This window comes from Stegostoma tigrinum, chromosome 30 (genome assembly GCF_030684315.1).
Source record: "Stegostoma tigrinum isolate sSteTig4 chromosome 30, sSteTig4.hap1, whole genome shotgun sequence".
NCBI lineage: Eukaryota > Metazoa > Chordata > Chondrichthyes > Orectolobiformes > Stegostomatidae > Stegostoma > Stegostoma tigrinum.
This window is the reverse complement of record NC_081383.1, coordinates 401,952-423,779: the sequence shown is the minus strand read 5'-3', so window position 1 is coordinate 423,779 and position 21,828 is coordinate 401,952. Positions and strand designations below refer to the sequence as shown.

The 21,828-nt window shown below is 47.1% G+C and overlaps 2 protein-coding genes across 5 annotated transcripts in view; one reads left to right on the top strand and one right to left on the bottom strand.

The window, feature by feature from the left end:
• Positions 1-4,236: 4,236 nt before the first annotated feature.
• ddx49 (DEAD (Asp-Glu-Ala-Asp) box polypeptide 49) lies at positions 4,237-17,494 on the top strand. Its single transcript, XM_048559454.2, has 13 exons — positions 4,237-4,402; positions 4,657-4,780; positions 6,905-6,990; positions 7,080-7,201; positions 11,245-11,432; positions 11,774-11,914; positions 12,107-12,182; positions 13,133-13,209; positions 13,326-13,423; positions 13,547-13,621; positions 13,749-13,837; positions 15,984-16,055; positions 17,168-17,494. Exons 1-13 carry the CDS (start codon positions 4,285-4,287, stop codon positions 17,405-17,407), a joined length of 1,506 nt encoding a protein of 501 aa, XP_048415411.2. The 5' UTR covers positions 4,237-4,284; the 3' UTR covers positions 17,408-17,494.
• Positions 17,495-18,723: 1,229 nt separating this feature from the next.
• upf1 (UPF1 RNA helicase and ATPase) overlaps positions 18,724-21,828 on the bottom strand; it is a 93,940-nt gene continuing 90,835 nt past the window's right edge. For all 4 annotated transcript variants that reach the window (XM_059638602.1, XM_059638603.1, XM_059638604.1 and 1 more), the window contains exon 24: positions 18,724-21,519. The gene's annotated coding sequence lies outside the window, so the exon portion shown is untranslated. The remainder of the gene's footprint in view (positions 21,520-21,828) is intronic.

Below are 21,828 nucleotides of genomic sequence, written 5' to 3'. Positions count from 1 at the left end.
GTGAGACAGGAAATAGCTGGGACCTTAACAGATATCTTTGCAGCATCTTTGAGCACGGGTGAGGTCCCAGAGGACTGGAGAATTGCTAATGTTGTCCCCTTGTTTAAGAAGGGTAGCAAGGATAATCCAAGTAATTATAGACTGGTGAGCCTGACGTCAGTGGTGGGAAAGCTGCTGGAGAAGATACTAAGGGATAGGATCTATATACATTTGGAAGAAAACAGGCTTATTAGTGATAGCCAGGATGGTTTTGTGCAGAGAAAGTCATGTCTTACCAACTTGTTAGAATTCTTTGAGGAAGCGACAAAGTTGATAGATGAGGGAAGGGCTATAGATGTCATATACATGGACTTCGGTAAGGCGTTTGAGAAGGTTCCTCATGGCAGGCTGATGGAGAAAGTGAAGTCACATGGGATCCAGGGTGTGCTAGCTAGATGGATAGAGAACAGGCTGGGCAACAAGAGACAGAGTTGTAGTGGAAGGGTGTTTCTCAAATTGGAGACCTGTGACCAGTGGTGTTCCACAGGGATCTGTGTTGGGACAATTGTTGTCTGTGATATATGTAAATGATCTGGAGGAAGGTGGAGAATGTCTGATTAGCAAGTTTGCAGATGAAACTAAGATTGGTGGAGTAGCAGATAGTGAAGGGGACTGTCGGAGAATGCAGCAGAATATAGATAGATTGGAGAGTTGGGCAGAGAAATTGCAGATGGATTTCAATCCAGGCAAATGCGAGATGATGCACTTTGGAAGATCCAATTCAAGAACGAAAAATACGGTAAATGGAAAAACCCTGGGGAAAATTGATGCACAGAGAGATCTGGGTGTTCAGGGCCACTGTACCCTGTAGGTGGCAACGCAGGTTGATACAGCGGTCAAGAAGGCATACGGCATGCTCTCTTTCATCGGATGGGGTATTGAGTACAAGAGTTGGCAGGTCATGTTGCAGTTGTATAGGACTTTGGTTCAGCCACGTTTAGAGTACTGTGTACAGTTCTGGTCGCCACATTACCAAAAGGATGTGGATGCTTTGGAGAGGGTGCAGAGGAGGTTCACCAGGATGTTGCCTGGTATGGAGGGTGCTAGCTATGAAGAAAATTTGAGTAGATTAGGGTTATTTACATTAGAAAGACAGAGGTTGAGGGGGGACCTGACTGACGTCTACAAAATCATGAGAGATATAGACAGGGTGGATAGCAAAAAGCTGTTTCCCAGAGTGGGGGACTCAATTACTCGGGGTCACGATTTCAAGGTGAGAGGAGGAAAGTTGAAGGGAGATACGTGTGGAAAGTTCTTTACGCAGGCACGATAGCATCATTTAAGATGTATCTGGACAGATACATGAATGGGCAGGGAATAGAGGGATATAGATCCTTGGAAAATAGGTGACAAGTTTAGATAGAGAATCTGGATCGGTGCAGGCTTGGAGGGTCGAAGGGCCTGTTCCTGTGCTGTAACTTTCTTTGTTCTCTGTTCTTTAAGTCAGGATGGTGAGTGGCTTGGAGAGGACCTGCAGGATGCTGGTGTTCCCAAGCATCTGCTGTTCATGTACTTATGAGTGTCAGAGGTCATGCGTTTGGAAGGATCCATCATAAATTGCTGCAGTACCTTCTGTAGATAGAGTCATAGAAATGTGCAGCATGGAAACAGACCTCTCAGTCCAATTCATCTGTGCCAACCAGGTATCCTAAAATGAGCCAGTCCCATTTACCAGCATTCGGTCTATATCCCTCTAAACTCTTCCTATTTATGTAACATTCAGATCCTTTTAAATATTGTAACTGTACCAGGATCCACCACTTCCTCTGGCAGTTCTTTCCATAGACGCACCACCCTCCACAGGAAAATGTTGCCCCTGAATTGAATTAGCTTTATTGTCACATGTATTCGAGAGCAGTGAAAAGTTTATACGTTGCTATTTAAAGTTCCATCTTAGGTACAAACTTACCAAGATACAACCCTTAGTTACAGAATAGAGAAATGAAGAAAAGAAAGTTACATTACAGGCATGCACAGTATTATCCCCCCACCCTCCCCCCCCACCCTTCTTCCACCCCTTCCCCCCCCTCCCTCCTCCCCCCCCTCCCCCCCCACCCTTCCCCCCCTCCCTCCCTCCCCCCCCCTCCCCCCCCACCCTTCCCCCCCTCCCCCTTCCCCTCTCCCCCCCACCCTTCCCCCCTTCCTCCCGCCCCACCCTTCCCCCTTCCTCCCCCCCACTCTTCCTCCCCCCCACCCTTCCCCCCTCTCCCCCCCTTCCCTTCCCCCCCTTTCCCCCCCCTTCCCTTCCCCCCCTTTCCCCCCCCTTCCCTTCCCCCCCTTTCCCCCCCTTCCCTCCCCCTTCCCCCCCCTTCCCCCCTTCCCCCCCCCTTCCCCCCTTCCCCCCCCTTCCCCCCCTTCCCCCCTTCCCCCCCTTCCCCCCCTTCCCCTTCCCCTTCCCCCCTTCCCCCCCCTCCCTCCCCCTTCCCCCCTTTCCCCCCCTTCCCCCTTTCCCCCCCCCTTCCCCCCTTTCCCCCCCTTCCCCCCTTTCCCCCCTTCCCCCCTTTCCCCCCCCTTCCCTTCCCTCCCCCTTCCCTCCCTTCCCTTCCCTCCCCTCCCCCTTCCCTCCCTTCCCTCCCCTCCCCCTTCCCTCCCTTCCCTCCCCTCCCCTTCCCTCCCCCTTCCCTTCCCTTGCCCCTTCCCTCCCTTCCCCTTCCCTCCCTTCCCCTTCCCTCCCTTCCCTCCCCCATCCCCTCCCTTCCCCCCCCATCCCCTCCCCCATCCCCTCCCTTCCCCCCCCCATCCCCTCCCCTTCCCCCCTCCCCCCTCCCCCCCCCCTCCCCCCCTCCCCCCCCCTCCCCTTCCCCCCTCCCCCCCTCCCCTTCCCCCCTCCCCCCCCTCCCCTTCCCCCCTCCCCCCCTCCCCCTCCCCCCCTCCCCTTCCCCCTCCCCCCCTCCCCTTCCCCCCTCCCCCCCTCCCCTCCCCCCCTCCCCTTCCCCCCTCCCCCCTCCCCTTCCCCCCTCCCCCCTCCCCTTCCCCCCTCCCCCCCTCCCCTTCCCCCCTCCCCTTCCCCCCCTCCCCCCCTCCCCCCTCCCCTTCCCCCCCCTCCCCCCTCCCCTTCCCCCCCTCCCCCCTCCCCTTCCCCCCCTCCCCCCTCCCCCCCCTCCCTTCCCCCCCCTCCCCCCCTCCCCTTCCCCCCCTCCCCCCCTCCCTCTCCCCCCCTCCCCCCCTCCCCCCCTCCCCTTCCCCCCCCTCCCCCCCCCCCCTTCCCCCCCCCCCTCCCCTCCCTCCCCCCCCCCCTCCCTCCCCCCCCCCCTCCCCTTCCCCCCTCCCCTCCCCTTCCCCCCCCCTCCCTCCCCTTCCCCCCCCCCCCCCCCTCCCCTTCCCCCCCCCTTCCCCCCCTCCCCCCCTCCCCTTCCCCCCCTTCCCTCCCCCCCTTCCCCCCCCCCTCCCCCTTCCCCCCCCTCCCCCCCCCCTCCCCTTCCCCCCTCCCCCCCCCCTTCCCCCCCTCCCCCCCCCCTTCCCCCCCTCCCCCCCCCCTTCCCTTCCCCCCCTCCCCTTCCCCCCCTCCCCTTCCCCCCCCCCCCTCCCTCCCCCCCCCCCCTCCTCCCCCCCCCCCTCCCCCCCCCCCTCCCCCCCCCCCCCCCTCCCCCCCCCCCCCCCCCTCCCCCCCTCCTCCCCTCCCCCCCTCCCTCCCCTCCCCCCCTCCTCCCCTCCCCCCCCCTTCCCCTCCTCCCCTCCCCCCCCCTTCCCCTCCTCCCCTCCCCCCCCCTTCCCCTCCTCCCCTCCCCCCCCTTCCCCTCCTCCCCCCCCCTTCCCCTCCTCCCCCCCCCCTTCCCCCCCTCCCCTCCTCCCCCCCCCCCTCCCCTCCTCCCCCCCACTTCCCTCCCTTCCCCCCTTCCTCCCCCCCTTCCTTCCCCCCTCCCCCCCGCGCAGCGCCCGCCCCGCGCCGCGCAGCGCCCCGCCCCCCCCCCGCGCAGCGCCCCCGCCCCCCCCCCCCCCCGCGCAGCGCCCCGCCCCCCCCCCCGCGCAGCGCCCCGCCCCCCCCCCCCCGCGCAGCGCCCCGCCCCCCCCCCGCGCAGCGCCCCGCCCCCCCCCCGCGCAGCGCCCCGCCCCCCCCCCGCGCAGCGCCCCGCCCCCCCCCCCCCCGCGCAGCGCCCCGCCCCCCCCCCCCCCCGCGCAGCGCCCCGCCCCCCCCGCGCCCCTCACATTTCACCAGACTTCCGCCAGCATCAAAGATGGCATCACTCATGTGCGCAGTGACGCCATCAGGGAATGCCGGGCGCTGCTGGATGACGGTTGAACAGCATGGCGGGGGACTTTGGAGAGCTCGGCATCGGGGCCTGGCTTTCGGAACAGAGCGAACGGCTCGGGATCCGGCAACCGACCCCCGTGCAGCAGCACTGCATCCCGGCCATTCTCCGGGGTAAGAGACGCCGCTCGGACCCGGCACCCGCGAAATACTAGGCCCCAGGCCGAGCCCCGGACCTTCACACTGCACCCAACCCTGGCCCGGACTCCTTGTGACCCAGGCTCCTAGCTCTGACCCCTGACCCTGACTCCTTGCAGTGACTCCTGAGCCCCAAAACATGGCTTCAGACTGTGACCCTGGGGCCTGGCTCTTTCCTTCTCATGTTTAACCCTTTCGTTGCTCAGCATATTAATTGTTCTCTTTCACAGGACAAGACTGTTTGGGCTGTGCCCAAACTGGCAGCGGGAAAACAGCAGCATTTGTCCTCCCCATCCTTCAGAAACTGTCAGAGGATCCGTACGGAATATTCTGCTTGGTGCTGGCTCCAACCAGGTGACTGAACTTTGAGCAGGATTGAGCTCTCAGTGCCATCACTCACATCCCTTTTTCTATCAATTCTTTTAGCTGCTCCTTTCTGCAATCCGTTGTAGATTGGAAATACACATTAATATTTTGAAAACAGTTCACAGGTGGTGAATGACTGAGAGAATGGCTAATGCTGTGCCTTTGTTTAAGAAGGGATGTAAGGAATATGTAAATATAGACCTGTGAATCTGACTTCAGTGATGAGTAAGTAGTTGGAAATGATTCTGAAAGATAGGATTTATAAGCATTTGGAGCGGCAAGGAATGATTAGAGACAGTCAGCATGGTTTTGTGCGAGGAAATTTGATTGAGGTTTTTGAATAAGTAACTAAGAGGATTGAGGGCAGAGTAGTAGGCATTGTTTTCTTGGACTTTAGTAAAGCCTTGACAAGGTTTGGCACAGTAGAGTAATTAGTAAAGTCAGATCACATGGGATTCAGGGTGAGCTTGCCAACTGGATACAAAATTGGCTTAACTGCAGGAAACAGACAGTGATGGTGGAGGGTGGTTTTTTTCAGAGTGGAGGCCTGTGATCAAAGGTGTTCCACAGGGATTGGTCCTGGGTCCACTTTTGTTTGTCATTTATACAAATGATTTAGATGAGAATATAAAAGGCATCGATAGTAAGTTTGCGGATGACACCAAGATTGATGTAGTGGATGGTGAAAAAGGTTGCCTCAGATTACAGAGGGATCCTGATCAGTTGAATCAGTGGGGTGAAGGATGGCAGATGGATAAATGCGAGGTATTGCATTTGTTGAAACAAACAAAGGCAAGATTTAAACAATTAAATACAAGGCCTTGGGTAGTGCTGTAAAGCAGAGAGACTGAGGGTTTCAGATACATTGTCTTTTGAAATTTGCACCACACATAGGTAGGGTGGTTAAGGAGGTTTTTAGCATGCTTAGCTTCATTACGCAGTCCTTTGAGTACAGGAGTTGGGGTGTTACGTTGAGTTCTACAAGATGTTGGTGAGGCCTATTCTGGAGTATGGTGTCCAGTTCTGGTCTCTCTGTTAATATTACTAAGCTGGAGAGGGTTCAGAAGAGATTTACCAGGATGTTGCTGGGAATGGAGGGTTTGAGTTATAAGGAGAAGTTGGATAAGCTGGGAATTTTTTTCATGGAGCACAGGAGGTTGAGAGGTGTCCTTATAAAGGTTTATAAAATAATGAGGGGTAGACATAAGGTGAAAGGCAAGGGTCTTTTCCCTAGGGTGGAGGATTTCAAGACTAGGGAGCATAGTTTTAAGGTGAGAGGAGATAGATTTACAAATGACATCAGGGTAAATTTGTTTGACTCAGAGTGCTTTGTATGTGGCATGAAATTTCAGAGGATGTGATGGATGTGGGCATAGTTACAACACCTAAAAAACATTTAGATAAGTATGTGTATAATAAATGTTTAGAGGGATATGGACCAAGCGCAGGCAGGTGGCACTAGTTTAGTTTGGGATTATGTTTGGCCTGGACTAGTTGGACTGAAGGGTATGATTGTATGAGAGAAATCAGAAAATGTGACCGTTCCAAATAGGGGATTAGTTCTTATTGGTCACTCCATATCTCTCTACACAATGTTCATTTGTTGAAACTTGATCATTAACTCATTGTAGGTGATTGCTTCAACATCATGGCCTTGATGGAAAATTGCTTGAGCGTTTGAGACTTTTCACCTAACTGAAGCCTTTATGCCAGGCTATAGCTTTCACTTGTGACCCTGTTAAGAATGATGGTGACAGTGTGACACTTTTGTATTAGATCACATTTTGACCTGTGCTCCTTTAACCTATCTTCAGCACTTTCTCTTTGACAGTCTCACCATGTTCCAGTGCTATCTCCCTTTACTTATAGTTCTGGTTCTTTTCTGTACTCCTGAGTACAATCGGCATTTTCTTTCTGGGGTAAGTTCACTGATGTCAGACCTCAGTCTGAATGATTTGACACTCCATCTCATGACAGTGTGCTCTCTGTTATCTTGCTTTCATTGTTTGTGAACTTTGGAATATAAATTATTGTCACTGTGAGGTTGAGTCTGACAGAGTGAGCAGATCCCAAATTGAGCTGAAACAGGAACTGTGAGATTTTTCTTTTCAGGGAGTTGGCCTATCAGATTGCTGAACAGTTTCGAGTCCTTGGGAAACCACTGGGTTTGAAGGATTGTGTTGTTGTTGGTGGAATCGGTAAGTCTCTGTCTGCTGTTCCATGGCCTACTGTTTCAATGCCCTTAGCCCCTAAGGCCTGTTTATTCTCTAACTGTTTCCTTCTGCAGACATGGTCACACAGGCTCTGGAACTCTCCAGAAAACCTCATGTTGTCATTGCAACTCCAGGGCGTCTGGCTGACCATATCCAGAGTAACAACACTTTCAACTTGAAGAAAATAAAGTTTCTGGTAGGAGAGAATTTGTAAAGATTCAGTACTTTAATGTGTCTCATATTTTACACTTTGGCAAACATTTAACAACTCTGGAGTCACGGCCACAGGAGGGGACGGGGTTAGAGCAGCATCAAATTCGGTTAATGTCTGTCTCCATTTAAACTAGTCCCACTGCCCTGCTGTCTCCCTGTAGCCCTGTATCAATCCCAAACTAATCCCACTACCCTACTGGCCCTTCATCAACCCCCAAACTAATCCTTTCATTCTTTTAATGGCAAATTTAAGATTGCTGACACTACTACAAGAGACAATACTCTTTGCAGGTCATGCTCGTCAAAACCCTTAATTATTTCCATAAAACCATAATATATAGGAGTAGAATTAGGCCATTTGGCTCATTGAGTTTGCTCTGCAATTCCCTTATGGCTGATATGTTTCTCAATCCGTTATGTTACCTTCTCCCCATAACCTTCATCCCCATACTAATCAAGAATCTATCCATCTCAGTCTTAAATACACAAACATTTGGCATCACAGCCCTCTGCAGCAATGAATTCTACCCTCTGCCTGAAGAAATTCCTCCTCATCTCAGTTGTAAAGGGTCATCCCTTTACTCTGAGGCTGAGACCTCGGGTCCTAGTCTCTCCTGCTGGTGGAAACATCTTCTCCGCGTCTACACTATCTAGGCCTCTCAGTATTCTGTAAGTTTCAATTAGATGCTCCCCCATTGTTCTAAACTCCATCCCAAGTAAAACCCTGGAGTCCATAACAGCTCTTTATATAACAAGCCCTTCACCTGTGGGATCATTCCTATCGAATGCCAGCACGTCTTTCCTCCTTTCCCTGAGGAGAGGCAATGGCGTAGTGGTATTATCACCGGACTGTTAATCCAGAAACCCAGATAACGTTCTGGGACCCGGGTTCAAATTCTGCTGAGAAAGGTGGTGGAATTCGAATTTTAAAAAAAACCTGGAATTAATAATCTAACAATGACCTTGAATCCATTGTTGATTGTTGGAAAAACCATCTGGTTCACTAATGTCCTTTATGGAAGGAAACTGCCATCTTTACCTGGTGTGGCCTACATGTGACTCCAGACCCTCAGCAATGGGTTTGATTCTTATTTGCATGTTCAGTAATGCCCTCAGCCTGTGAGTGAGTAAAGGAATAAAAGGGCCTAAAACTGCTCAATATTCCAAATGCAGCCTGACAGCCTAAACAGTACATCTCTTTTATTGTAGCCCTCTTCAAATGAAAGGCAACATTGCAGTTGCCTTCTCAACTGTGAACTGAATCCACGTTTTAACTTCAAGAGAATTCTGAAGGAGGACTCCCAAGTTCCTTTATGTTTCAAATTTCTGAAGCGTTTAGAAAATCAGCTACCCCTCTATTCTCCATACCCAAGAGCATGACCTCACACGTTCTCACATTGTATTCCAACTGCCACTTCTTTGCCCACTCTCCAAGCCTGTCCAAGTTCTTCTGCAGCCTCTCTGCTCCCTTAACAATCCCTGTCCCTTCACCTAAGTTTGTGTCATCTATAAGCTTAGCAACAATGTCTTCAGTTCTTTCAGGGAAATAGTTAATTTATAACATGAATTGTTGTGATCTCAACACTGACCCCTGCAGAAGTCCAGCAGTCATCACCTGTCATCCTGAAAAAGACCCCTTCATCCCCATTCTCTTTTCTGCCAGTCTGCCAATCCTCTAAGCATGCCAGCAGCTTTCCCCAACACCACGGGCACTTATTTAGCAGCCTCCTGTGTGAGACCTTGTCAAAGCAGACTGTTCACTCTCCCAGCTAGCTGACTCATTTCGTGTTCCCTGAGAAATGGGCTGATGTCATCAATTGCAACTTCCTTTCTTTGCATGACTGGGAAAGAGTTAGGATGATATTGTTGCTGAATCAGTAATCTGGTGACCCAGGCTATGGAGTTTGAATTCAGTTAATACATGTGGAACCAAGCAGCTCTAGCGGTAACCAGGAAACCGCTGTTGTTTGTTGTAAAAACCATTGAATTATCACCTGGAATACAGGGGGAACTAGCCATCTGGACACAGAACTGACTCAAAGGAAGAAAACTGAATGTGGCGGTGGAGGGTTGCTTTTCAGACTGGAGGAGGTTATGGTTAGTAAGTTTGCAGATGACACCAAAATTGGAGGTGTAGTGGAAAGTGAAGAATGTTATCTCAGAGCACCATGGCATCTTGATTAGATGGTCCAATCAGCCAAGGAGTGGCAGACGGAGTTTAATTTAGATCAAAATGAGGTGATGCATTTTGGAAAGGCAAATTTATACACTTAACGGTAAGGTCCTTATTCCCTTTGGAAACAAAAACAAGAAGGCAGATTATAACCGGACTGGCTGTAAATTGGGAGAGGGGGAGTGTGCAGCAGGCCCTGGGTGTCCTTGTGCACCAGTCACTGAAGGTAAGCATGCAGGTGCAGCAGGTGGTAAAGAAGGCAAATGGTATGTTGGCCTTCATTGTGAGAGGTTTTGAGTAGAGGAGCAGGGACGTGTTGATGTAGTTATACTGGGCCTTGGTGAGAATATTGTGTGTAGTTTTGGTCTCCTTTTCTCAGGAATGATGCTCTTGCTCTCGAGGGACTGCAGCGAAGGTTTACCAGGCTGATTCTGGAGATGGTGAGATTGATTGGCTTGGGATTGTTTTTGTTGGACTTCAAACGAATGAGGGGGGAACCTCTTAGACACTTATGAAATCTAACAGGACTGGACAGGGTAGATGCAGGGAGGATGTTCCTGATGGTAAATATGTCCATTTCTTCACCGAAAGAGTGGTGATCCTGTGGAATTCATCCACAGAAAGTAGTTGATGTCAAAACACTGTATATATTCAAGAGGCAGCTAGAAATATCACTTGGTGGTGAATGGTATCAAAGGTTATGGGGAGAAAGCAGGATTAGCATTAGGCTGTTGAGTTGATCAACTATGATCGTGAAGAATAGTGGAGCACTCTCTCAAAGGGCCAAATGGCCTCCTCCTAACCCTCTCTTCTGTTTCTGTTTCCTGGGGAGTGTTGCTGAACAAAGTGCAAGTTATACTATTCTCTGGAAGTGGAGTCACAGGTGGACAGGGGAGTGAAGAAGGATTTTGATATGCCTGCCTTCATTGGTCAGTGCATTGCGTGTAGGAGTTGGGAATTCATTTTACAGCTGTACAGGACGTTGCTCAGTTATTTTTGGAATACTTGTGTGCAATTCTGGTCTCCCTCCTACAGGCAGGATGTTGTGAAACTAGAAAGGGTTCAGAAAAGATTTACAAGGATGTTGCCAGGGCTGGAAGGTTTGAGTTACAGGGAGAAGCTGAATAGGCTGGAGCTATTTTCCGCGGTGTGTTGGAGGCTGACGGGTGACCTTATAGAGGCTTATAAAATCATGAGGGCATGGATAGGGTGAATAGGAAAGGTCTTTATGCTGGGGTGGAGGGAGTCCAAAACTGGAGGGGCATAGGGTTAAAGTGAGGGGGAAAGATCTAAAAAGGGTCTAAGGGGCAACTTTTTCACACAGAGAGTGGTGTGTGTATGGAATGAGCTCCCAGAGGAAGTGGTGGAGGCTGGTACAATTATAACATTTTAAAAGACATTTGGATGGTGTTGTGAATAGGAAGGGTTTAGAGGGATATGGGCCAAATGGGACTAGGTTAATTTGGGATATCTGGTCGACATGGACGAGTTTTACTCAAGAGCCTGTTTCTGTGCTGTTTGTACTGTACAACTGTGTGACCCCACACCCAGACCAATGCGCTTGGCTCCTAACTACCCTCTGAAATGACCGTGCTACTTCATTTCAGGTAAATTAAGAACAGGTAATAAATGCCAGCCTTGCAGTGACAGTGACACCTACACCTGAGTAAATGATTACATAAAAGCAAGGGGGCAGGGATTGTGACGGTGCCTGTTCTGTATCTGAATTATCACTCACTCACTCACATACATCATGGCAGCTTGAGACCATTCACATTTTTCTGGTTGTGTGACTTCCAGTTTCTAATAGAATAAGACTCAATTTTGCTGTTAACGTTTGCTCTTTTACCTAGGTGTTGGATGAAGCTGATAGGTTGCTGGAGCAAGGCTGCACAGATTTCACAACGGATCTGGAATTGATTTTCAGTGCTGTCCCAGCCCAACGACAAACTCTACTGTTCAGCGCGACCCTCACTGACACATTACAGGAGCTGAAGAAGATTGCCATGAACAAGCCTTTCTTCTGGGAATCAAAGACAGAGTAACTAAAAATACACATGGGGTTAGATACAGAGAAACAGAGTAAAGCTCTCTCTACACTGTCCCCATCAAACACTCCCAGGACAGGGACAGCACAGGGTTAGAAACAGAGTAAAGCTCCCTCTACACTGTCCTCTGAAATAGGAACACTGTATGTAATGACTTTTGTGGAATTTGCTGTGGTACTCTCCGTTAAACTCTGGTCTGAGAATTGTGAGATTTGATGGTGATGAGTTCCCTATAATATTGTTAATGCTAATATTAAAGGGCGTAACATTGTTGTGGGAGGTGTGGCTTTGCAGAGTGTGTTTGAAGTGATCTGATCTGTTTGTTTGTACATAGAGTTCGCACGGTGGCAGAGTTGGATCAGCGTTACCTTCTGGTTCCCGAACGGGTTAAAGAAGCTTTCCTCGTGGAGATTATCCAGAAGTTTCAGGATGAACATGAGGATTGGTCCATTGTCATTTTCACAAACACATGCAAGTGAGTTCCTTTAAAATATGTGAGAGCACTGAGTAAACCATATTTGAGCATCCAAGCATATTTGTGTGACCATCTGTATATGAGATTGTGCATCACAATAGAAGAATGTAAAGATGTGTGGAACACATGGGATCAATGACTCACCACATCCCTGCAGTTGGTTCTGGATCTCATTTCCACTTTGCTTTGCAGAATGTGTCAGATTTTGAACATGATGTTGCGGAGGTTCAACCTTCCATGTGGAGCCCTGCACTCAATGATGAAACAGGTGAGTGGTGACCGAGTGCAGCCTGGAATTACACCAACGTTACTCTACTGTTCTCAGTCATTCTTTAACAATGTTGAAATGAAAGCTAAGATCAGTGACCTGCTGTTAATGTGTAGTCATCATTGAACATTTAAATCCAATTCATTTTACAAGTGACTAGGCCAGAGACCCCAGGAGACACAGCACAGTGTTAGTGTGAGTTTTATTCTCATATCCAGCCTTGTGCTGTGTCCTGGGAGTGTTTGATGGGGCCAGTGTAGAGGGAGCTTTACCCTGTATCTAACCCCGTGCTGTTTCCATCTTGAGAGTGTTTGAAGGGGATACTGTATTTACACTAAATCTAACCATGTGCTGTCCCAACACTGGGAAGGAGATGGCGTTGACAGAATGTACTTTGTGTAAAAGAGTCGACAGATGTTCACTTTCAGTTTACTTTTAATTCAAAGAGTGGGGCAAGCTTTGCTCTTATCTAACCTCATGCTGCCCATGTCCCAGGAGTGTTTGAATGGGATGATATCACAGGATTTATGGAATGCTCTGCCCCAGAAAGCAGTGGAGGCCAAGTCTCTGGATACTTTCAAGAAAGAGATGGATAGAGCTCTTAAAGATAGTGGAATCAAGGGTTATGGGGATAAGGCAGGAACAGGATACTGATTGTGGATGATCAGCCATGATCATAATGAATGGTGGTGCTGGCTTGAAGGGCCGAATGACCTACTCCTGCACCTGTTGTCTATTGATCTTTATTTTCTGTTTTCTTTCAGTTTTAAAAGAGCAGAGAAAGCTTGACTTTTACTTTAAAAAGAGTACAGCAAGCATTAATGTCATCAATTCAGGGGGTTCTGTGTACTCTGTCCCCATCAAACACTCCCAGGTCTGGGATATTACCCTGGGAAGGGTGAATGAGCTTGCTCTGCACTGTGCTGATTAACTGTTTTCTCTCTCTACAGAAGCAGCGGTTTACCACACTGGCAAAGTTCAAGTCAAGCATTTTCAAGATCCTTGTGGCCACAGATGTTGCTTCTCGGTACTGAACGACAGACACAATGCCTTGTGGGGCCAGGGAGAAATGTTCTGCATTGACTGCTTGACTATTCCCCTCCACCAGTGACTAATATCTTAACTTGGACTTTTTCTCCACAGGGGTCTCGATATTCCCACAGTCCATGTGGTCATCAATCACAACACACCTGGGCTGCCAAAACTCTACATCCACCGTGTTGGTCGTACAGCCCGAGCAGGTAGTCAAACACACAGCAGTTGCAGCTTTTTGCCTTCTCTCTGACCTCTGTCCTTCACTCAATATTTTCAGAGTCTTCTCCTGTGGTCAGTGATGAAACTGTTTTAATGTTTCTGTTCTTTAGGTCGTCATGGCATCTCAATCACTCTGGTCACTCAGTACGACATTCACCTGGTTCATGCAATTGAGCAGGAAACAAGTGAGTATCATTTGGGTTGGGGTGCTGTCTTCACGGCAGTGCAGCGTGTGCATGGGCATCCCTAACTATCTGTGGAGTTTTCAGCATTGATGCTTTAGTGCTTGAAATATCTAATTTATCTCAACAGAAATGAAACTGAAGGAGTTTTCTGTAGATGAGGAGAATGTGCTCAAGATTCTAACACATGTGAATGTGACTCGGCGAGAGTGCGAGATTGTAAGTAACTTGTACTTAGCCTGAATCCCTGATAAAGCTAAATCTGTTCCCCTCATCCTTAAACAATGAGCTGTCATTTCTAGGTTTCCCCGCATGAGGAAACATCCTGTCTACATCTACTGTCAACCCCCTTTATCATCTTTATATACTTCAATTACATCTCCTCTCATCCTTTTAAACTTGAGAGTATCGGCTTAAACTGCTCAATTTCTCTTAAGAGAAACCCCTCTTTTATGGGATCAATCTAGTGAACTTCCTCTGAAGGGTCTCCGGCACAACTATATCCCTTTTCAAGTGAGAAGACCAAAACTGTACACAATACTCCAGGTGCAGTTTCACTAATGCCTTGTACAGTCACAGTAGCACTTCCCTGCTTTTATACTCTATTTATTGCTAAAGGAATAGAGTCATACAGCATGGGGACAGGACCTTTTGCCCAAACTGATCCTTGTTGACCAAAACGTCCAACTACGCTAATCCCATTTCCCTGCACTTGGCCCATATCCTTCTAAACCTTTCCTATCCATGTATTTGTCCAAATACCTTTTGGATGTTGTTAATGTACCCACCCCAACCACTTCCACTGGCAGCTCGTTCCATATGCATACCACCCTCTGTAAAAAAAAAAAAAAAGTTGCCCCTCAGGTTCCCCCCCTTAAGTCCTTGATTCACAAATCCTGGGAAAGACTGTGTGCATTCAACCTATCTATGCCTCTCATGATCTCGTTCACTTCTGTAAGATACCCCTCAGTCTCCTACGCTCTAAAGAAAATGCCCTAGCTTGTCCAGCCGCTCCGTGTAACTCAGCCCCTTGAGTCCTGGCAACATGCCTGTAACTTTCTTCCGCACTCTTTTCAGTTTTATAGCAACGCGACCAAAACTGAACATAATACTCCAAGTGTGGCCTCACCAATGTCCTGTACAACTGCATCATAAATTCCCAACTTCTGTACTCAGTGCCTTGACTGATGAAGGCCAGTGCACCAAAAGCCACCTTCACTGCCCTGTCTACCTGTAACTCCATTTTCAGAGACCTATGCACCTGAACTCCACAGACTGTCTCTTCCACTATAGTCTTTAAAGCCTACCATTCATCATGAAACTCCTACCTGGATTTGACTTTCCAAAATACAACACCTTACATTTATCTATATCAAACTCCCATTATTTCTCAGCCCACTTCTCCAGCGAATCGAGATCCTGCTGCAGTTTCTGACTACCTTCCCCACTGTCCATAATACTGCCTATTTTAGTGTCTTCCGCAAACTTACTAAGCATGCCTTGTATATTCTCATCCCAATCATTGATATAGATTACAAACAGCAATGGGCCCAGCACTGACCCCTGAGGCATACCACTAGTTACAGGCCTCCAGTGAGACAAGCATCCTTCCATTATTACCTTCTGCTTCCTGCCATCAAGCCAACTGTGTATCCAATGTGCTGTGTCTCCCTGGAATCCATGCGATCTAAACTTCCAGAGCAGAGGCCTTACTGAAATCCATACAGACTATGTCTAATGCTTCACCAACCTCCTGGTCCCTTCATCAAAGAACTCTTAACTTTGTGAGGCATGATCTTCCACACATGAAGCTATGCTGTCTACTCCTAATCAAACCCTGTCTTTCTAAATGCATGTATATCTTATCCATCAGAATCTTCTCAAGTAACTTACCTACAACAGATATTAGACTTACTGGTCTATAATTCCCAGGTTTTTCTTTGCATCCCTTCTTGAATAAGGGCACAACATTCGCTACTCTCCAGTCTTCCAGGACCTCACCCTTTGCTAATGATACAAATACATAGCCAGGCTCCCGCCATTTCTTCTGTAACCTCTTGAAGGATTCTTGGATATATCTGATCAGAACTAGGAGACTTATCCACCTTCATACATTCGAATACTTCCAATGTCTCCTGTATTGTGATATGTACTATCCCTAAGATATCGTGACTAACTTCCCCTAGTTCCCATGTCTTTGTCTTTCTCCATGGTAAACACATAGAAGGAATATTCATTGTGGACCTTGTCCCATCTCCTGTGGTTCCATAGGATGCCAAAATTCTTCCTGTTACCTGCATACTAGCTTCTCAAATGTAATCAGATGGTAATTTTGGCAACGCTGATAATGACTCTCTTATCCCAGGAGCTTGAGTCAACTGACTTTGATGAAAAGAAGGAAATCAACAAAAGGAAGCAGATGATTTTGGAAGGAAAGGTACATTTAGATTTCTCCAATCTGTCAACTCCAAACAGCGCAGTTGCTCAGAAATAGTGTCTATCTCAGTTCAGCCTTTTCCATGATTGGGCAATAGGGTAAGAACCATTTTTAAAAATATATATTATAGCATTGGATCTTAAAACATGCTGGTCTTGCCAGCAATTCTATTTATTCTTTGACAGGATGTGGGTGTCACTAGTGAGCACACTTTGAAAAAGATGATGGTGATCAGTTGAAGTTGCTGCAAATTATAGACACAGTTATGCCTGTGCTGGGGCATGTCAAAGTGGCTGTTTTGTTCTGGATGGTGTTGAGCTGCTTGAGTAATGATGAAGTTGCACCCATACAGGCAAGTATTCCATCCTACTACTGACTTGTGCCATGTAGACAGTGGATAGTGTGGGCAGTCAGATGGTGAGCCGACTCAGCTTCAGTATTTATATGGTGTTTGTCCAGTGGTAATCTCCAGGATGCCTATCAGATGGCAATGGTCATTGTGTGGAATGAATGTTACTTGCCACTTGAGTTCAGGTCTTGCAGTGGTTGGACACCGGCTGCTGCAAATGGTGCTCAACATTGTGCAGTTATTGGCAAACAAGCCCATTCTGACCATAGGGAGGGCAGGTCATTGATGAAGCAGTTGAAGGTGCTTGCGCCTGAGGAGAACATGCAACAATTTTCATTTGCTAGGTATGACTCCACCAAGAGCTTTTGCCAAGGCTCCTTTAGTAAAATGCTGCTTTGGAGTCAGGAGCAGTCATGCTGTGCTTGTTTAGATCACGGCTTTAACAATTTGAGTAACTCTGCCAGAATTTAAACTCAGCACTGACATGTTTTTTAAGAGCAGGTGTCAGTTGGTTTGTCAATAAACAGCAAAACAACGGAAGGGATTGTCAAGAGTGGCCTGATAGGGCCTCATTGGATGTAATGGCAAACATCTCATGTCAGCCACCACCAAAAAAAACTTACACTGGTTTTAGATTAAGTGTGAAGCTGGATGAACACAGCAGGCCAACCAGCATCATCCAGCTTCACACTTTGTTATCTTGGATTCTCCAGCACCTGCAGTTCCCATTATCTCTCTCACATTGATTTTATTCTCTTTAAAGGATCCTGATATGGAGCTAAAGAGAAGAAAGGAGTTGGAAAAAATAAAAGAAGGAAAGAGGAAATTTCAACAGAGAATACACGAGACTTTAGAGAGACAGACAGCAACTCGACTCAAACACAAGCTGCTGAAGAGGAAAAGAAAACAAGCAAAGAGAAGAGAACAACTTCAGAGTGGAGCTGGAATCTCATCCATGGACAAAAGTCTTAAACCCGTAACCACGTCACAAGCTGCCCTTTAGTGACTATTTTCTAACAGTGTCTGCTGCAGTGGAGAACTGAATCATGTCCTAATTTCAATGTGGTGTTAAATATATCCATTGTACATAGCTATGTTTCTCTTCATTGTCTTGTTTTATATAAGGATGTTAGCATTTTGCTAATCAGCACACCTTGCTAGAAATTTCACATTTGGGGTGCTACAGAGGGAATGGGAGCAGCTTTGGGCTAGTAGATAAGCTTCAGTAGTTAGCCATTTGCTTGTGTTCTGGATAGATATTGAGAGAGGATTTTTTAAAAAATCCAAGCTGAATGTTTCTATTTATTTAACAGCAAGGGCATGAAACTATTGCATTCCATTTATCTTAGGTAAGTTAATCTGCCTATTGTCCTATTCAAACTCCCTGTGGTGCCTTTTCATGTGTGTATTGACTCAGCAAGTTGAATCAATATTGTTGGAACAACCCACCCCCTTGTGCCTACATGCAGAAATGAAGCCAGTCACACTGACCATGATTGAGGAAGATGTGATTGCACTGAAAGATTCACCAGGGTGGAATAATTCAGCTTGGAAGACAGACTACACAGTCTGTCAGTTTACCTTTAGAGCAGAGAAAGCTGAAGGAAGGATCTGAATGAAATCTACAAAGTTTGAATGGCATATACTGGGTTGAAACTTGCCCTCAGATAATCAGGAACAGGTGGAGGTTTAGAGAGGATTTGATTAAAAATATTATTCACCAATGGTTGGGTTATCTACAACCCTACCTAACAGGCTGATAGAGGCAGGAACAACAAATACATTTTAGGGGAACATTTGAAGCACAACATAGCATAGAAGACAACAGGGCAAGAGCTGGAAAACTAGGATTAGAACAGCTGGACGTTTGCTATCTGGGACAGACAGGAACAGTTGAAGATTCTCCTTCCATGCTGTTGAGGTCACATAGCCATAAACAAATGAAAGGAGCTGGGTCTACAAGTTCTCTGTCAACATGTTGTAGAGATCAAGGTTTGTAAATGGTAGGGATGGGAGACTAGTTTTCTCAAAAACAAAATGCAGGAGAAACTCCACTGATGGTGCCAGACTTGCTGAGTATTTTTCAGTATTTTGGAGATCTGAATTAAAACAACTACAGTACTTTTACTGTAATCTGCTTCTGTTCCAGGCATTTTATGTATTTTCAATATCAAGTGAAACATCAGTCTGTAGGGAAACCAACAAACAGCAGCTAGTATTCAATTAGAATAAACAGCTATGGAACAAAGACTGGGGTGGAGATCAAAGATGCAGCACATTCAAGCGTAAGAATTTAAAACTGACCAAGGGTTATGCAGAGCTAATTTTATTAATGGTTCATGTTACAGACAAATTGGTTTAAAATAAAACAATTTAGACAGATTGGAAAAATACATTTCCACTCAACAGATGCAGAACCAGCACCAGAATCGTCGTGGATTTTAAAATCAATTTCCTCTTCCTGCTACACAAAGTAAAACAAAGCACAAAGCGTAAGTCAATCAGTGGAGGGGGGGTGAATGAAGGTGATCTCCAATGGATTATATCTTTTACAGAGGGCTCACAGCTGAAAAATGATGAACTACCATAAACAAATGCAACTATTGAACGTCTAACAATTCCGCCAGGAAGCCAAAACAAACAAAAAAACAAGTTTCATAAAAGGAGAGGCCCCCTCAGCCTGATCCCGTGCCCGAAAACATCTCGACCACTTGACAGGAGGGCTTAAAGAGTTCACACCCACCTGAAATCCACAGCAGCTGCCTGTCAGACCGCTGGCCACCAGTAGGATTGGCATTGCTGAATAAGAGAGACCATTGCATGGAGGAAGCACAGTTGCTCAAAGCTATACATTATATGTACAGCCATTAGAGAGACAACAGGCTAACCCAATGTTCCTCAGCAACATGGCCCAATTCTTCAAATCAATCCAATTGTTACTACAGAATTAATGAATGGGATTGACATCAGCAAAAAGAAGTTGGGCAGTGAAAGGTGAAGCTGCAAGTGGAACAAGCATATTCCCTGTGCATCTTTGTACCTTCAAGCAAACGAGACTCCACTCAAGGACGAGATGTTTTAAAATGGGAGTCAACAGTTGGAAGTCAAGGCCTGGAGTGACGTTCACCTTGCACACAAATACTGTGCCTTTTGTTTTAATTGAATTTCTGGACAGCTGCAAGGGTTTTCTAATATTCTGTAATGGGCAACACAATTCAGAGAAGCTGTTGTTCTGTATTGTAGCTAGTTGGACTTGCCCTACCCTGCCTGGTAGTGAAAAATTCAGTTGGAAAATGACAGACTTCATAAACCAGAGAAAGCCAGATTCTCTCTGCACAACAGAAATTATGGCAAAGTGTAATACATAGTATTACAGACAAAACCCAAAACCTCATTCTAGGTGAAAACCCTGGCCTTCATTATTTGGTGTTCAAGACTGTCGTCCTGAACTTCAACATGGATGCAAGAGATAATTGTACAAGGTTATGTTTGCTTCTTGCCAATGATGGAAAGTTCTTTACTTTCAAAAACAGCTTAGGTTTTCTAAAACAGGTAGTTTTAATTAGGTTAGGGCCAAACAGGAATCCTGCCAGTCTCCGCACAATACAAATCTTTGCACTGGCATAACTACATGCACAAAGCTGTTATAAAGGTACTTGTTTAAAATAATTCAGTAATAAATGTAAATGACACTGAAATTAACGGAACAAATTAAGCTTCATACTTTAAAAGTTTCACTCTGATTTCTGATTTAACCTGTTACCAAGTGATTCATTTCGATGTTCAGACAAAAATTTAACAGCTGCCCAGACAATTCTTCATGTGTTCCTACTTCTCTTAGTTTGATCCAGTCAGCATGCTGAGCCCAAAGCCAGCACGTCACTCCCATGTGAAAACATTTTGGTAACACTCCTGGCACTGGGTGCTTCACTAAAGCTCTCAATGGCAATGTAAACACTGCTTGCCCAACAAAGACAATGCTGCAGTCACTTGCCTGCCTTCCTGATTCATTTTGGGCTGGGGTGATTCTGAAGCAGGGACTGCTACTCTGCTGAAATCCCTTTGCTGATCTCATCACTCTCAAAGCTAGAAGCTAAAAAACCTATTTGAAAGCAGATCATCTTAAAACAGAATATGATGGGAAAAATATCCACAATCAGCTGATTACAGTGGGTTTAAAAAAAACCTCTTCCTCGGACTAACCAACAACGATCTGACTGATTGTTCTTGCCTGAGGAGCAGTGGCCAACATCAGCTTTTCCTGTCATTCTGTGCATTTCTAATAAATGTAAAACTTGCAAAACAGATAACTGAGCAGAATTCTCCCACAGCCCAGTGCTGGGATCTGACAGACAGTCCACAGTTAACCCTTCATGAACCCCAACTTGGAACACCAGTTACTGCAGAAGATTTGAGAAAGCAACATGAAACAGTAGCACTGGGCAGAAAGCCTGAATCTTGAGATCAACTCACGACTTTGAAGTGAATGAAGGGGTGGAGGCACAAGGCAGCTCTGTGTCAACTGGGTTTTGCCAGAAATTAATCTTTGCTTCTCGACGGTCTAACTGCTGAAATTTACAGTATAATCGCTAATTGTAGCGTCCAGAGCACAACTGAGAGATAACATTCCCTTTTATTCCCAAAACCAAGAAGGTCTCCCACGTTCTCCAGGAAACGGGTAGTCCAGATGTAGCAGGTAACTGTTAGTTTAGCACGAGCCCCTCCTCTCTCCCTTGTTTGATGAGCCGGGAGCAGGGTCTCAGCAGCATGTGGTTTCTTTCCAAGGGCAAGTTGCGTGGTAACAGCAATACAGTTTAGTAGATGTGTGAGACCAGGCCTGGCCTGGCTGACAAGGCGCACAAGTGCCCTCTATTTCTTCGTTCCTCCAGTCAATCTCCTCGTCTCAATCTGCTAGCAGTGGTCTTTCTCTCTCCTCCTTTCTCCTTTTTCTCCTCTCTTCCTCCCGTTTGGTTGGTTTTTCTCTCTCCTGTTGCTCTCTCACAGTTGATGCCTCGGTAGTCGCAGTGGAAACAGGTATCCATTTTTGTTTTTATTCCCCAGATTGAATTACTGTTGAACTAAGCTTGACCCAAGCCTAGCTCTCCTCTCCTTAACCTGGACAAACAAGGAGGTGGGGGGTATGTCAAACAAAGAAAAAACAACCCCTATTTTTACCATTTTGACACTAGAATAATTGCTATAAAGTGTTAATTACAAGGAAGAGGTACAATTGCCCAGACACTACCCCCAGCCCCCACCAACACGCTCTTCCAGTATCGCTCTGTTCCCACTCTCCCAACCTTCAATCTTCAACCGCTCACTCCCCAAACAGTCCGAGTTAGCTGCAAATGAAAGTGTGTTTGGGGGTGAATACCCCTCTGCACTTGCTGTGTGTAGCCACACTAACTAAATCTGGTGAATGGC